Source organism: Ursus arctos, unplaced genomic scaffold (genome assembly GCF_023065955.2).
Source record: "Ursus arctos isolate Adak ecotype North America unplaced genomic scaffold, UrsArc2.0 scaffold_19, whole genome shotgun sequence".
NCBI lineage: Eukaryota > Metazoa > Chordata > Mammalia > Carnivora > Ursidae > Ursus > Ursus arctos.
The window spans coordinates 14,124,897-14,140,083 of record NW_026622863.1 but is presented as its reverse complement, the minus strand read 5'-3'; the positions used below and the strand labels follow the sequence as shown (position 1 = coordinate 14,140,083).

General features: G+C 55.0%; 1 protein-coding gene across 12 annotated transcripts in view; it reads right to left on the bottom strand.

Annotated features, from left to right (window-relative positions):
• Window positions 1–1,421: 1,421 nt before the first annotated feature.
• The window catches only part of NLRC5 (NLR family CARD domain containing 5), an 85,343-nt gene continuing 71,577 nt past the window's right edge, over window positions 1,422–15,187 (bottom strand). For 10 of the 12 annotated variants that reach the window (XM_048223810.2, XM_044382397.3, XM_044382399.3 and 7 more), the window contains 15 exons: window positions 15,085–15,162; window positions 14,248–14,331; window positions 13,857–13,940; window positions 12,419–12,502; window positions 11,688–11,771; window positions 9,212–9,295; window positions 7,396–7,479; window positions 7,010–7,093; window positions 6,786–6,863; window positions 5,983–6,066; window positions 5,827–5,898; window positions 5,471–5,554; window positions 3,725–3,808; window positions 3,329–3,412; window positions 1,422–2,505 (listed from right to left, as the gene is read on the bottom strand). In XM_048223810.2, the coding sequence (XP_048079767.1) occupies window positions 2,394–2,505; window positions 3,329–3,412; window positions 3,725–3,808; window positions 5,471–5,554; window positions 5,827–5,898; window positions 5,983–6,066; window positions 6,786–6,863; window positions 7,010–7,093; window positions 7,396–7,479; window positions 9,212–9,295; window positions 11,688–11,771; window positions 12,419–12,502; window positions 13,857–13,940; window positions 14,248–14,331; window positions 15,085–15,162 (1,264 nt within the window). In that variant the 3' untranslated portion in view covers window positions 1,422–2,393. Of the gene's footprint in view, window positions 2,506–3,328; window positions 3,413–3,724; window positions 3,809–5,470; window positions 5,555–5,826; window positions 5,899–5,982; window positions 6,067–6,785; window positions 6,864–7,009; window positions 7,094–7,395; window positions 7,483–7,877; window positions 7,959–9,211; window positions 9,296–11,687; window positions 11,772–12,418; window positions 12,503–13,856; window positions 13,941–14,247; window positions 14,332–15,084; window positions 15,163–15,187 lie in introns of all 12 variants that reach the window. The other 2 variants (XM_057314273.1, XM_048223811.2) reach the window with 2 other exon arrangements.

Genomic DNA, 15,187 nt, shown 5'->3' with positions numbered 1-15,187 from the left:
TCGGAGGGACTCACACTCCAGTGTTGGGGAAAGAGAAAAGACAGCACAGGGTCCCCTGGGTAGAAAGGTGCACCCCGAGGGCCCACGGTCACCTCGGTGACCTGGGAAGGTGAGACAGAATCTGGGGCTCGAGTTTTCCGGGCACACTTGTTAGAACCTCTGCCTGCCCCTCCCCTCCCCCACAACCAGGCAGATGGCACCATTCGGTGCCAGGTGTGCCCTGACCTGAGCCCGATAAGAGTGTCCTGCGGGGTGTGGGTGCTTGGCACTTGGCCGGAGGACTTTCTCCTCGTGCTTGCCGGGGAACCGGGGACAACGTGGAGGGCGGCAAAGGTCAGCGCTGAGCCATCCAGGTAAGCCACCAGCATGCAGGACATCCCAGACTCGTAGGCCAGGTGGGAACAGCTCCTAGCATCACCTCTTAACCTCATTCTGGGTCCAATGGCCAAGGAAGGCATCTCAGGAATCACCAGTGGGCCAACCTGCCCTCTAGTGGTGCTAGGCTGTAACTGCACCCCGCCTGCCTGCTTTTCACAATGGGGTGGGGCTCTGGAGGAAAGCTTCTGCAGCAATCCACTTGTTCAGCCCACAGGCAGGTGACAGGGAGTGGGTGCTGTTCTCCTGTCATTTCAAGCATCTTATCACCTCATATGATATTCAACTCTAACAGGGGACGGGAACTCGCACGTAACCAGTACCTGCTGCTTACTGGAGATTTTATACACCATGCTTCCTGGACGCCTCCGAAGGTTCTGGGGGTCAGGGGTGTTACTAACTTATGTCCAGAAATAGTTTCTGTCTTCAAAGACCGGCAGCAAGGAGTCAAATCACAGTCCCCTCCATGCCCGCCTGACTTTCCAAGCCAGGTTTTTTACATACCACCCACCAGTGGCCCCCTCCAGGTCAGGAGATTTCCAGGCTTCACAAGGACCAGGCATGCAGCAAAAGGGAGGGGAGACACGCTGGGGAGTGCTGGGGACTGTGGCAAACAGAGATGCGTGCCATATCTAAAGGGCACGGTCAAATGACTCCACGGTTTCCTCTTGAGTGAGAGTGTGGGGACTAACACCTAACGAAAGCTGAAAATCTGTATTTTCATGTAAAAGCTCTCACTTTTAAATATTGACGATTGATTCAGAAAAGAGTTTAAATATCATGTAAGTCAAACAAAGAATGCTTCTAACACTTTGAGCTTCTAAATACCGTCATGGTGCCGCTGACTCCGGAGTGGGGAGGCAACGTGCCCACGAGCCCATGATCGAACAGAGACAGGGTCTGGACTTGACCCCGTGTCTCCTGACTCCCAGGCCAGTGTTCCTCTCAGTTCACCTCTCTGTGGTCTGTCCTGCTGTCCAGGCCCTGGGGCAGGGGGTGAACCACTCCTGACCTTGGTGAGTCAGCAGGACACATCAGACTCAGAGTAGAGGCCGGAACACCAACCACATTTATTGGTCGCATTGGCTTCAAGTGTGGCAGGGCCATCCTTGGGCCTTTTTGGAAATAACAAGAACATTAGGCAGCACGTGAAGCCCCTGGGAGCTCACCCGGATCCTGCTGAGGTAGTGTCTACACCCGGTGGCCTTGCCTGATTATCTTGGTAGTGCCTACCTCCACGCCCTTAGACCTGGCTTCTTCCGTGACATAGGTCAGACTGGGCCTGTCCATTCCCAACCACCATACCTAGATCTGGGCCCAGAGTCTTTGCAAGCCAGGGTTTAAGAAGAGGAAGTCATCTCATTTACAAATGGGAAAACCGAGGCTTGAGGCAAGACGGGACTCATCCAAAAGCCTCGAGGCTGAGTCCCTGGCTTGGCCCTCAGGCCACTGGGCTAGTCAGTGCTTGGACACTCTCCCCATCCATTTCTGGGTGGAGAACATTCCTTGGCTTAGCTGCTCTGAAAATGCAATATATAAATACATACTTGGCTTTACAAAGTAATAAATTAGATTTTATACCAGCCTGAGGGTCTCTGGCCAGTCACATGTCCTATGATATGAGCATCTGTCACATGTCATATGTGAGCCGCAGATCATGTGTCCTGCCACAATGCGGTGCCAGGACCCATGCCACTGACCCACAGGCCATGCGGCGAGGTCCACAAAACGTCACGTAGAATTCTGCCATGTGTGACCTTCTGTGTCACACATCACATCATGACCCTTTCGTCGTGTGACATGTGCCTGACTGGCCATGCATGTCACATGCAATACGGGGTGGTCTTTTGGCCGTACGATGCTCCTGGTCCCTTCCTGAAGACGACAGCAAGACAAATACGCCCCTCCCTCCTGGGGCAGCATGCAGGGGTGCCCAGCCGAGGCTCTTTTCCTGAGCCCTCCTGGTGAGTGGAAGTTGGCTTCACTTGGCTGAATTTGAAGGATCTCGAGGGGGACCATCAACTACCCCGAGGGGGCTGCGGCTGCTTGTCAAAGAAAGCGAAGTCCAGCCTGGGCTCCTGGCTCTGCAGATGCTGGGCCACGTCGGGGGAGATGGGATTGTTCCAGAGGCTGCCGGGCACACAGACAGGCACTCAGCTCTAGGAGCGGCTTGCTTATCCTCTTCTCTCCGTCCCCTGTCCTATCGATGGATGGGGTGACCCAGGCCCAAGAGGGGGAAGAGCCATGCCCAGAGCTACCTGGCAGAGGCAGGTTAGACCAGCACGGCTACCCTAGGGCGATGGTGTCCTTCACATCCACCTCCCGACTGCTCCCACTCAGCCTCCATCCCTAGGAGCTCGTGACCCCAGCCAGGACCATGCTCACATGACACATTTGTGCAAATAAGGAAAAAGCTCCCCTTCTTCACGACGCTTTACTGCCATCATTTAAATTGTCATGAAATATTGATTTCTATTGAACAAGCCACTTCCTACTATTTACTAGAAATCCAACATATCTACTATATAAATGATGTCCTGTAGAGGCAATGCCCTTGTGCAGTGCACAACCTATACGGCTGCATCTGGTGGTTCTGATAAGACCATTTTAAGGGCTTACTATGTGGCAGGCATTGTGCTCAGTGCTTTATATAATCGTTTAGTCCTCACAGCAACTTTCTGAGGTAGATACTATCGTTGAGCCCATTTTACAGATGAGGAAATTGAGGTCAAGAGAGATTGAGTTACTGACAGTAAGTTTCATAATTGGCAAATGGCAGATCTGGGATTTGATTCAGGTCTGCTTGCTGCCAAATTCTTGGTGGAGAGATCCAAGTCACTCTGATAATTCCCAAGCCAGGCCTTGCCTCCTTCTACAAGGATCCCCTTACACTGTAGAGGTTGGTGTGGCCTCCCACCCATCATCATCCCTGCCCCCCGTGAGCCCTTTTTACCGAATGACTTGGATGCCAGACCCTTGTGCCAGTCCTTCGACCAGGAGCCAGGCTCCACAAGCTGTGATCCGGTTCTTCTCCAGGCTTCCCAATAGATAGCAGAGAAAGGGGAAAGAGAAATGGCATGAGTGTGGGAGATGGGCTCCCCTACATCCCCCGCCCCCAGACCGAGACGCTTACAGAACCCAACAGATAACAGTTCAGCAGGAAGGCTGAAGGCTGGGACCCAGGGAGAGCTAAGGTTGGCCGCGGTTTGGACCAGAATGAGCAACTCAGTGACGGCTCTCTGGCAGGCAGGGGCCTGACCCAGAGGCCTCTTGGCTTTTTTCCCCAAGGATGGAGGTTCCCCTTCACGTCCTCCCCCAGTACTTGTTTCCCAGGATGTGCCCCTCATACTCCATTCTCTTCAGCCGGCCCATCTGCGGTAGGACCTGGGCCAGCTCGGCAGCCGCCTCGTCCCCGAGCAGATTCCAGGACAGCCTGCAGGGGTGGGGGCCTGAGGTCAGTGGCAGAACAGGGAGGTCAAGGGGTAGAGACAAGGTGGCGGGTGGGGAGGGCTGGGGGCCAACGACAGAGGCTGCCACGCAGGAGCAAGAAAGGCCACTTGATGGGGTGCTCGTGTGCCCTCCCCAAAGACTTTTCAGGGCGGAGGTGGTCCCTTCCTGCCCCCAACCCCATATTCGAGCCGCTCATCCCTCAAGAACCAGACAGCTTGAGAGCTGGCTGTCCAGAGAATTCAGAGCACGTGGTCTGCAGCAACAATGTCCTGATCCAAACTTCTACCACGCATGTGCCTTCATCATGTTTGCCCTGGCTATGCACCCCAGTTTTCTTTAAAGCAGTCCTCCCAGCTGCTTTGTTTTTTTTACTTAAAAAAATTCATCTTAGGAAATACTTGTCACTACTATCAATGGGGAAACCTGCATTGACAACCCTAAATAGAAGGCAGTTATAAGGGTAAATACAGGGCAGACAACAGTATTAATTTCTCGCTGGAACCTACGTCCTTCCAAAGACGCTGAGCCTGTAGCCTGCCCCCTGCTGGTCACAAAGGGAGAACCATGAAGAAAAACCGAAGCGGAAAAAATTCAAGCACTTCTGGCATGGTCCTATTTCAAGACCATGGCAATTAGGCTGCACTGGCTAATCTCTAATTTATCTTGGGCATGAAATAATTATCTTCTCCATGGTCATATACAATATTTCTTTTTTTATCAAGTAAAATAAATAAGGAGAATCACCAGTGTTAGGTGTTAAAGATGCCTGAGCAGGGATCTGAGGCTTTCTCTTTGGTGTCATGTAATGAGAAGGATTAAAACTTTTAAGATGGACAAACCTTAAGAGACTCTTCATCACAGGAAACACACTGAGGGCTGCTGGGGGAAGGGGGTGGGGGAGGGGTAACTGGGTGACGGGCATGACGGAGGGCACGTGATGTAATGAGCACTGGGTGTTACACAAAACCGATCAATTACAAGCCCGTACCTCCGAAACCAATAATACGTTATATGTTAATTAATTGAATTTAAATAAAAAATGTTTAAAAAAAACGCTTTAAGATGCAAACCTAATAATATCCTCTTAGAATCCCCTGCGTCCCGTACCCTAGGAAAGAGCATTTTCTTCTATCGTGTGGTCAGGGTCCCAGGCTCGTCCCAGCAGTGCGGTTTGCCCCTGTGGCTGCCCAAGGTCAGAGCGCCTCTGACTGCCAAGAGGGAGGTGGGCACGGCCAGCGGGCAGGTGGGGAGCACGCTGGTTTCAGCTGTGCTTCACCACGAGCAGGTGGTTTATAAATTGCGGCTCCATAAACCAGAGGAGCGATCTATCCAGCCGCCTCGCGAGGGAAGGTTGGGGGCAAAGAGCTTCCAGAGACCGGCTAGTCTACCTCCCCGCCTCCCTTCTGCTACGCTGCGGGTGGGGCAACAGGCAGGAGAGGCCGAATGGATTTGCCCCACATCGCTCGTGGCCAAAATATTAAAACTTCCCCAAGAGGAGGTTTAAGTGAGAATGACCTTCCCCATTTACAGATGGGGGACCGGTTGGGGAGGAAGGCAGCCAGCTTCAGGCTGGACAGCGGAGGGCAGCTGGGCCGAGCCCCCAGACGCCTGTTTCTCCCAGCTCAGGCCCCTTCCAAGCACTCACAGGATTTCTTCCAGGGCCGGGCAGAGCACCAGGCTGGCTGCAAGGGGCTTGGCAGCGTGGTTGTCAATCTCACACGAAACCAGGCTGGGGATGAACAGGAGGACGGGATGAAGGGTATGAGTCTGGGGCCATGTCCAGCCAGCCCGCCTCTGCCCCCCATGCAGTCAGAGCAGGAGGGAGAGAAGTGGTGGGGGCTGGGGGGGGGGAGCATGGTGGGACACTTAGAAAGCTGCCCCTTTTTGCCCCAGGCTCCCTGATACCTGAGGCCTCAGTCCCTTCAAAGACCTTCCCAGGTGCCAGAAGGGATGACCCCACCCCACCCCCAGCTCCCCCGGTTGTCAAGAGAGGCTACTTACTCTATCTGTCTGAGCAGCGGGAGCCCCTGACGGAAATGTGGGACCCCTATGGCCAGACTGTTCTCTGCCAAGCTGTAGGGCAGGGAGACCCCTGTGAGAGGAGCCCCCAGACCCTTCGTGGCTGCCCATCTGTCAGGCTCCATGGCCCCTACTCACCTGATCTCTTCCACGTATGGGCATCCATCCAGGGCCTGGCTCAGGATCAGCAGCCCCTCTAGACTCAGACCGCTAGATGGCAGGCTGGGGAAAGGGGAGCGGGTGAGGGGAGCCTGGGGGACGGGGTATGAGGATTGGGGGCCTTCCCAGAGCCCCCGCACCCAGCACTGTTTCAGGCCTCACCATCAGACCATCTGGGTAACTGCCACCCCAAACCCCCACCCCATCCACACAGGACCCAGGGGAGTGGGTATTAGGGGCCCTGGCTTTGGGAGCGAGACCCTAAATTCAAGGCCTGGTTCTTTCACGTGTAAGTAGAGTAAGCTCTCCATACATCTCTTGGCTTTGGTTCCCTTGCCTGGAAAATGGAGCAAGCAGCAATCCCGGCCTGGGGCTGCTGTGGGGCTTCGGGGAGACATGGGCACAGCTGGTGCTTTTCTCCCTCCCAGCCCTTTGCTGACACTGCCTTACTCCCCTCAGAGACGGGCTTAGGGACACACTAAGCAGAGACCATTGTAACTTCTTTTGCAGATAAAGAAACTGAGACTCAGAAGGGGTAGCGGCTTGGCCACGGCCCAGAAGGGGCTGATGGCAACCAAGGACGAGGCTGGGTCTCCTGACCGCCCTGCCCCAGCCTCTAGAAGCAGGGGAGGAGTGGGCAGGGTGGGGGCAGGCAGCCCTAGGACGTACCACGGTTTGACCTAAGGCCGGGCAGCTCGGTCAGTGGGGCCCTTGATTCCCCAGTGCTCCAGGGAACCCCTCCCAGCCAGGCCTGCGGAAGCCGCCTGCAGACAGATACTCACTGCAGGACCCTCAGGTGGTGGGGCAGTCTCTGGGCCAGCCTCAGGACGGTGTCATTCCCCAGGACATTGTAGCCAAGCCTGGAAGACCGGGGGAGGGGTGAGGCTGAGCACCGGGCAGCTGGCTCCAGACACCTGCATGGCCCTGGGCCCCCTGGGAAACACAAAGGCCGGGAGGGCTGTGGGGACACAAAGGGCAGAGGGCAGCCCTCGGGGCACACACTCACATCAGCTCCTCCAAGTGCTTGCAAAGGGCGAGAGACTCTGCCAACTGCACTCCTCCAGCTGGGCCGATGCCATTCCCTGAGAGGCTGAGGGCGGCGCGGACATTAGACCCTTGGACACCCAGGTCCCCCCACCCCACCGCACCTGCTAGGGCCCCAAGAGACCGCACCCCGCCACACACCTTCTCCGCCTGACGGGGCAGAAAAGACCAGAGAGGAGAAGGGCCTCGGCTGGCTGAAGGGCAAGTTGGCAGGGCCTGCAGGTAACCCAGCCCCACCCCTTGGGACACTGAGGTTGGGGGAGGAATGTCAGCCTGATCCAGGGCCGCTCTCTCCCCTGACCGTGGTGTGGCTCCTGGGGGCCCCCATCAGTAGGACTGACCACTCACTCTATCTTCCTGAGCTCGGGCAGCTCTGAGAGGACGGCAGCTAAGTGCTGGGCACCGATGTCTCTGATCTGGTTGTGGCTCAAGCTTGGGGAGAGAACAGGAGAAGTGGAACCATCCACCTGCCACCCATGTCATTTTGTCCATGTCCCCCTCCCAGAACAGAAGAGGAGGCTGGAATCTGGAGAGAGGCCCCAGCTCACACGGAGCAAGTCCCCTCACACTGTGTTAGGTGAGGACTTGAAACGCTCGTCCTCTGTTTAGGATGTTCTCCCCGATGTCTGACCTCAATCCCTCTTATGCAATCCACACTCTCACATCCTATCTTGAGGTCTCCCGACAGTCTAGGCCTGGGGTCACGCAGTGGGAAGTGGGTGACAGTGATGGGACTAAGCTGGGCAGAGCACACTCAGTCAAGGAGCCCCTTGCTTTTGTCATCAGACCCTGCCCAAGTTGGGTTGGGGGAGGGATAGGCAACTCCCCCCAGCCCCTTGAAGCTGCTGGCAGCTCTGAGAGCTTTGAAAAGCCTGCGGCAGCCAACATCACCAATACCGTTCCTGCTCAGACTGGAGGAGCAGAGGCCCTGGTCAGGAGCAGAGGCCTAGGACTTTGCAGGTGCTGTGCTAAGAACGCTCCAGTTTGCAAAGCTATTACACATCCAGGAACCCATATGCCAATCACTAAACTTCAGGGATTGGGGAGGGGGACAGGCAAGATGGGAATGACTGTACCCAGAGTTCAGATGAGAAAACTGAGCCCAGGGAGGAGCCATGACTAGCCAAGGACCGCTCGTGACTCCCAGGCAAAGTGGAAATGCAAGCCCAGAGCTTCCCCCTCCCCTGCCCCAGGAGCTGTGGCCACATTTTTTGGCCTGGCCAGGCTTTGCCTCTGCCTGTGTGTCAGGGAGCACCGGGCCACCCTGGCTGAATGCCAGTTCACACGGGCTCTGCAACCTAGGTAAGTCTTTTCTTCACAGCACAGGTGTTCTCATCGATACAAACGCTGGGCTTTTCCATAAAGCCAATTTACTGTCTTTTCTGTACCCTGATCTCACCCTGCCTCCACAAGAAGTGAAAAACAAAACCCAACAAACCAGCAGAGGCCAACTGTCTCAGCCCTGGGTTGACGATATGAAGGTTGTTTTGTTTTCTTTCATTTCACAAATTAAACTTTAGGGAAGTGCCTTTCTAAAAATTAATTTTGGATGAAATGACCTAGTCCCATCTGATAGGCTTCCTAGAACTCTCTGACATTGTCTGTTGCGTACTCTTCGTGGCCGCGTGGGGCGGGGACTTGGGGAGACAAAGCATCTTTGTGTTGTCGCCTGGGTTTATCTGTAGTCACTGCATTTTACGTTTTGCAAAATCCCAAGAAAAGAAGGTGCTGTATCTGTTAATCAAGGTGGCCAGGGGCCCACGGGGAGAATGTCAAGGTCACCACATCGGAGTCTAGACCCTCATTATTGGTCTGCGGCCCCCAGGATCGATATTACTTGGGAGCTTGTTAGAAATGCGGCATCTGGGCAACCCAGGCACGTAGAATCAGACACGGGAACAAGCACACAGGGGAACATGTGCACATTAAGGGCTGTTCCAGGACTCGGGTCCAACCCCTTCCGGTCACTTCTGCAGCAGGAGGGAGCTGGTGGCACCGGAAGGCAAGAGCAGTGGGCGCCGACCTGGGAGGGCAGCAACGTCCCCAGGACGGGAACCACGGAGGGTCCTCAGGGAAGTGCCCCTAGTGCTTCCCTGGGCGGTGGTCCCCACAGAGCTGGGCCGCGTCCTCCCACTCATTCCCACGGGGTCACTTAGCCACTCACCGGAGGCTCTGCAGGAGGGTCATGTGGCTCAGTCCTTGAGTGAGCTCGGCCAGTGCAGCACTGCCCAGCGGGAGATGGCTGAGGCTGGAGGAGAGGAGGCCAGAGGAGGCCTTGGCATTACTGGGGTGCATCACAGGTGCAGAGCGAGGCCCCACCCAGTCTTGAGGCCTCGGCACTCAGCGATCCCCAGGGACCTCCAAGACAGCCACTTACACCCACACGGAGTAGCCACACTGCACAAAACCAAACCGCACGAGACACCCAAAGGCCATCTCTCTGCACGAGCGAAGGCCACCCGGGCAACTGGTCTGTGTTCCGAATCACACTGGACCCGGACTGCGGGCCAGGCGTCCCAGCGAGCACAGAGCAAGCTACTCTCGAGGCCGAGCACTGGGCTCGGGGCTGTCCTGAGAGGTGGAACCTCTTGTCGCCATTTTGCAGATGAGGTTCAGAGGCTCAGAGCGTGACTGCAGAGCTTGTGCAAGGCCACACAGAAAGTAGAGGCGGCGGGAACAGAACCCAAGGCCATAGACTCCCATTCCTGGACCCCAACCACACGTCACCCATGGGATCACGCTCCTTCAGGCCCCCAGCCTGGGCAGGAGAGGGGAATGATGATGATGATGATGATGATGATGATAATAATAATAATAATAATAATAATGATGGCAGCAGCAGCCAGTACTGGCAGAGTGTGAACTCTGTGCCAGGCTCTGTTCTAAGGACCTCATATATATTATCTCATTTAATCCTTGCCACAACCTTAAGAGGTGGGTACAGCTATTACCCCCAAAGTTAAGATGGGGAGAAAAGCACAGAGAAGTAACTTGCCCTGCTCACACATTCAGAGGTGTCCTGGTCTGCCTAGAATCAAGGGGGGGGGTCCAGGATGTGGGATTCTCAGCCCCGGGTTAACTGGGACACGGGGTCACTCTACTAAGAGCTGAACCCAGGTGGCGTGGCTCTTAACCAGGGGTCATGCCCCTGACCATTTAATGGCCACAGATGGAGAGCTCGAAGAGGTCAGCTGGAGAACTCAAGGAGAGTTGCCTGGCAGCGGGGAGATACTCGGAAAGGACAGCTCTGGAACAGGCAGAGGCGACCGGGCAGTGGGGAGCCATCCGTCCCCTCTCTTCATTATGACCCCTTAATAGTGGGGGTGGCCAAGGAGGTGAGAGGTAAGGGGTGGCACTTGTTGCCTAGGAAACCAGAAAAGGGTCACACATCTGTCCTATTCTCTGCAGTACCTCCAGCCCCAGGCCCTGGCCCAGGTGCCCAGTAAACACCTGTCAAATGCGTGCATGGGCCAATCAGTGATCTCATTGGGCCTCCAACCCTCCCCCCTCCCCCCAGCAACAAAAGCTTCCAGAAGGAAGGGAGGCTGAGCAGAGGTGAAGGCACACGGGGGAGGGGATGGGCAAAGAAATAGCTCGGGAAAAAGACATGTGGGTCCTCGGGTCGGAGGTCCCTCTGACACCATCCATGCCCCGGTCCCTAGGACAAGCAGAAAGGGACCAAGTGGGAGAATGTTACTGTTAACGGGCAAAAAGTCAGAAGGCTACTCATTCACAGCAGTTTCCCCAGGGTGTGTCATTGCCGGAGGCTTTCGTGTCCTTTGTTACGTATTTCTGCAATTACGGAATTTTTATAACTAGGGTGTATTTCTGGTCATCAGAGAAACTTAGAGATTAAAAGCAGAAGACACCATGTAAAAGGCTATATCTAGATGCTGTTATATCTGGACGCGGGGGGTCCTGTCCTTCACGCTGCTTCTGCCCTTGCTGGAACCTGGTGATTCCAAATTATAGGGGAGAGTAAGGAAATGACTGTAAGCAAATAGCAGTGGGCAGCTGTGGGTCTTACGTGCCCACAGTTTGTTTCCTCTCCTTCTGACAATAGCACCCTGAAACACCACCGGCCCTCCAAGTCCAGATAGCTGGGTGGGCATGTAACCCAGATCTGGCCGCTCAGAAGACGGTGTGCTTAGACCCACAGTGCTTGGCCTAGGGGCGGGCAGGTGACCTGAGCTAGTCCAGTGAGAATCATCTAGAGCCCTGTGTTATAACTACAGACAGAAAGATGCTCCCTTTCTGCGAGGCTGGTAGAAAGGAACCCTGCCGCCGCCGGGACAGCCTGCCTGAGAATGAAGTTGCGATGGGGGTGGGGACAGGGCGGAGAGAGAGAACAAATACAGAACCCCTGGATACAGCCATGCCTGAAGTTAGCTGCCTTATAATTTTCCGTGGCACGAGCCAGTTAATGTCTGGCTTGGGTCAGTGTGAGTATTTTATTTCCGGGGATCAAGCATTTTGACGGCACTCAGAGCCAGCTAAGGGAGTCAAAGGGAGGGCGATTGGATCACTGTATCGATTCTGTATCCATCCAGGGACGTCACAGTTTGTGTTCGCAAGAGATGCAAAGGTCCCTAGGCCTGCTCCCAGCTCCTCCCCCACCCCCTTTCACCACCACCACTTACTTGAGCCTCTTCAGCCGGCACATCCCCTCCAGGACCCCCATCAACACTCTGGTGTCCTCCTCGCCGAACCGATTGTTGGACAAGCTGGAGGGGACCAAGTACGAGGTGAGTGTTGGACAAGGCTGCCCGGCTCCTGGAGCTGAGCTGTCTCACTAGCCCCGTGGCTTAGTGCCCTCAGGAGGGCAGCGTGGGGTCTGCAGATCCTGGACCACCTTCTTTGTCCAGGCCCCGCCGGGGCACTGCTGGCTCCAAGGGCTGGGATCTGGGGTCTCTGACGAGGGGGCATGGCCATCTCAGCTGACCCAGCTGAGAAAGGGTGTCCTGGCTGAGGGTTGCAAAAGAGGAAGCCAGGGACAGGGGACGCACGGACACACACACACACGTGCGGTGATCCCTTCGGCCCCTTAGCCCTCTCTGTACCCTGACGCCCACAGTCACCTCGGCAGAGAAGGGTGATGACCCCCATTTTACATTTTACGTGAGCCAGTCTAAGCCCAGATGGGCACGGTTATCCGTCCTGGGTCACTCGGAGCGACTGATAAGTTGGGACCAAAAAGACAATGCTCAGCCTTCCCAGGCCACACCCAGGGCTGCTGGGCTTCAGCAGGGAGCCCAGTGAGAGGCTGAAGTCCCACCACCCACTGTACCAAAGGCCCAGCTGTCCTCTCCACCCCTGCCCTGGCTGGGCCATCCCTTCCCGGATTCCCCCACTCGCCACCTCTGCGACTCACTCCAGCTCCTCCAGGTGGTAGCAGTGGCTCAGACCAGACATCACGTGGGCCAGGCCCTTGGAGCTCACACAGCTGGAGGTCAGCCTGGTGGGGGTCAAAGGGCAGCAGGTCAGATTGGGGCTCTGGGTCTCGAGAGAGCTCCGAATGCTGGTAGCAGAGGCCAAGGAGGAGGGGTGGGGCAGGGGGAAGGGGCCCTCCTTCCCTTCACAAATCTCCCCCACCATGGAATCGTTAAGCTTAGATACAGCTAGGACTAGTTGAGTATGTCCCTAAACCATATTCGGGTAGCAACATCGCCATCTACGCCTGGGCGGGCACCGCCGTAAGTCTAGCTAGCTACCGGGCTTTTACCGCGAGATCTGCATCTTTGTTTAAACCACAAAAATGAGTAGCAGGTATTAGAGAGGTGTTAAAGGTACACTGGCACCAACAGGACACCTTCTCCTTGATGTAATCAGCTGGATTAAAGAGAATTAAAAGTGAGAAAAGCTCCATTTTGCAACCGTCATACTGCCATTTGATTCAGGCAAGAATTATCAATGGAGGTGGAAATTAGTAGATAACAAGGTGAGGAAGGACAGGATATCTACAGCGTCTTCAAGTGTCCCTGCAAGATATGGGTTAATGAGAAAGGGGGAAACAGTAGCTTTGCAGGGGGAGAAAGGCCGGCAGACACCCCCCCCTTCACTGGGTGATCACAGTTCTTATCACCAGTCAGGGGACAAAGAGACAACGCGTGCCTCCCGGGGAGAACACGGTAACCCCTCTGTGAGATTCCTGCCCCACGTGCAGAACTTAAATCTCAACGCGAAGAAACACTGAGGCCAAACGGAAGGACATCTGACAAAATCGCTGAGATGTAAATGTCATGACAATATCATGCCAGACAAAGAGGGGCGGAGGGCTGTTCCAAACTGTAGACAAAAGGCAAATGACAAGTCCTTTTTTAACCAACGTTAAATTTCCATAATTTTATACGTTTATTGGATTATGGAAGGGAATGTTCTCGTTCTTAGGAAATTCACTGAAATAGTAAGGGGTGAAGGGGCATGTTTATGCAACTACTTTCAAATGGCTCAGAAAAAGAGGGAGAGAGGAGAACAGAAGGGAGGGGGGAGGAAGGAGGAAGGGAGAAAGAGCAAATGCGAAAAAATATAGACAAGGGGTGAATTTGGGAAAATGGTATATGGAACTGCTCCTAGGTCTTCTGTTCGTTTGTAGTTATTTCAAATAATAAAGGAAAAAAAGAAAAAGAAAAAGAGAAAGCGTTGAGGAGGAAATCACTCTTACTATGTGGCCTTGTGGATGACCACACGCCTTGCCATGATTTCCGGGACCGCAAGTGGTCGCAGTCCCTGGGGTGGGGACACAGAGTTCCGCTGAGCCCGGGTTGGGGAGGGCAGGAAGTGTGGGGGCAGTGAACATCTCGTCTACATACCTGAATGTCTTCAGCTCAGAGAGGGACTGCAGGAGGCTTTGCAGAAGCAGGGAGCTGGTGTCGCAGAGGTTCACCTGGGACAAGCTGAAAAGGCCCAAGCATATTCCAGAGGATTTCAGGTTGGATGCACCTCAGAGATCATCCAGCACACAGAGATGGGGAGCTCAAGAGCTCCCGGCGGGGGCACCGATGCCACCCTGGGAATCTCCCCCCACTGGCCAAGTGCGATTCTCTCCTGCTTAGAGAAGCAAGAAGGCCAGAGAAAGTAATGCTTCCCCGGGCTCTGCTCATTCCCATCCCGGCCTGGCCAGCCTCTCCCACGTGGCCTGGCGTGGGCACTGGGGGGTGACCAGCGAACTCCGGGCTCTAGATGGTGTTTCAGGGGTCTGACCTGAGCTGCCGCAGCCTGGCACATGTCTCCATCAGCCGCCAGACAAGAAGGTTGTGGTGGGTCCCAAGGTCACAGTGAACCAACCTGGAGGTAGACAGGGAGGCAGGAGTTTCTGAACACCTGGGTCACCATTGGGGACTTACCTTTTAGGGATAAATAAACGCTAATGAAATAAAGTCCCACAATTTTCTATTCTATTATGGGAAGTGCTATGAAGGAGAAGTCCAGACGGGGCAGCTGGTATAGCTGTGCATGTTGTTCACTGCACAAAGGGACCCAGCCAAGGAGGTGAGCTGGGGCTGAGATCCAGCTGTGGTCTGTTCCCCAGAATGTACATATGCAGGGCTGCATTCACTCAAAAGGGGTGACATTTTAATTTCCAAAATGTGCTATATGGATTAGGGGTGCTGTGAATCTAGGCATCTATAAGAGTGGATCATGGGAGAACATGACTACGTCTGGGGGTTCAGAGGGGCTTTCCTGAGGTGGTGGCATTTAAGCTGAGACTTGAAGGATAAGGGGGGGTTAGCCAGGTAAAGGAGGAAGAGGGTAGGCAAGGAGAGAAAATTCTGGTCCAGGAACAGCCTGTGCAAAGGCCCCGAGGTCAAATGGAGCAAGGTGGTGTTGGGGAACTGAAAGGTGGTGGGGATGACTGGAGCTGAGACTGAGGTCTGAGGCAGGGTTGGGCAGGTTGGGCCAGACCTTTGGCCATGTAGACACTCTGGACATCAAAGGGCTCTGAGCAAGGCACAAGAACTATTGATCAGAAGCAGAGGTTACCCTTCTTCCCACCCTGTCTCCAGCGACCCCCCTGGGGGCCCAGGTACTAGGTCCCACCTGAGGGCCACAGCCTCTGGGTTCTCCTGACGGGGAAACTCCAACTGGAGACAGAGCTGCTGCTGGGTCTCGGAAATGCTGAGGAGAGAAGGGGTAGCCAGTG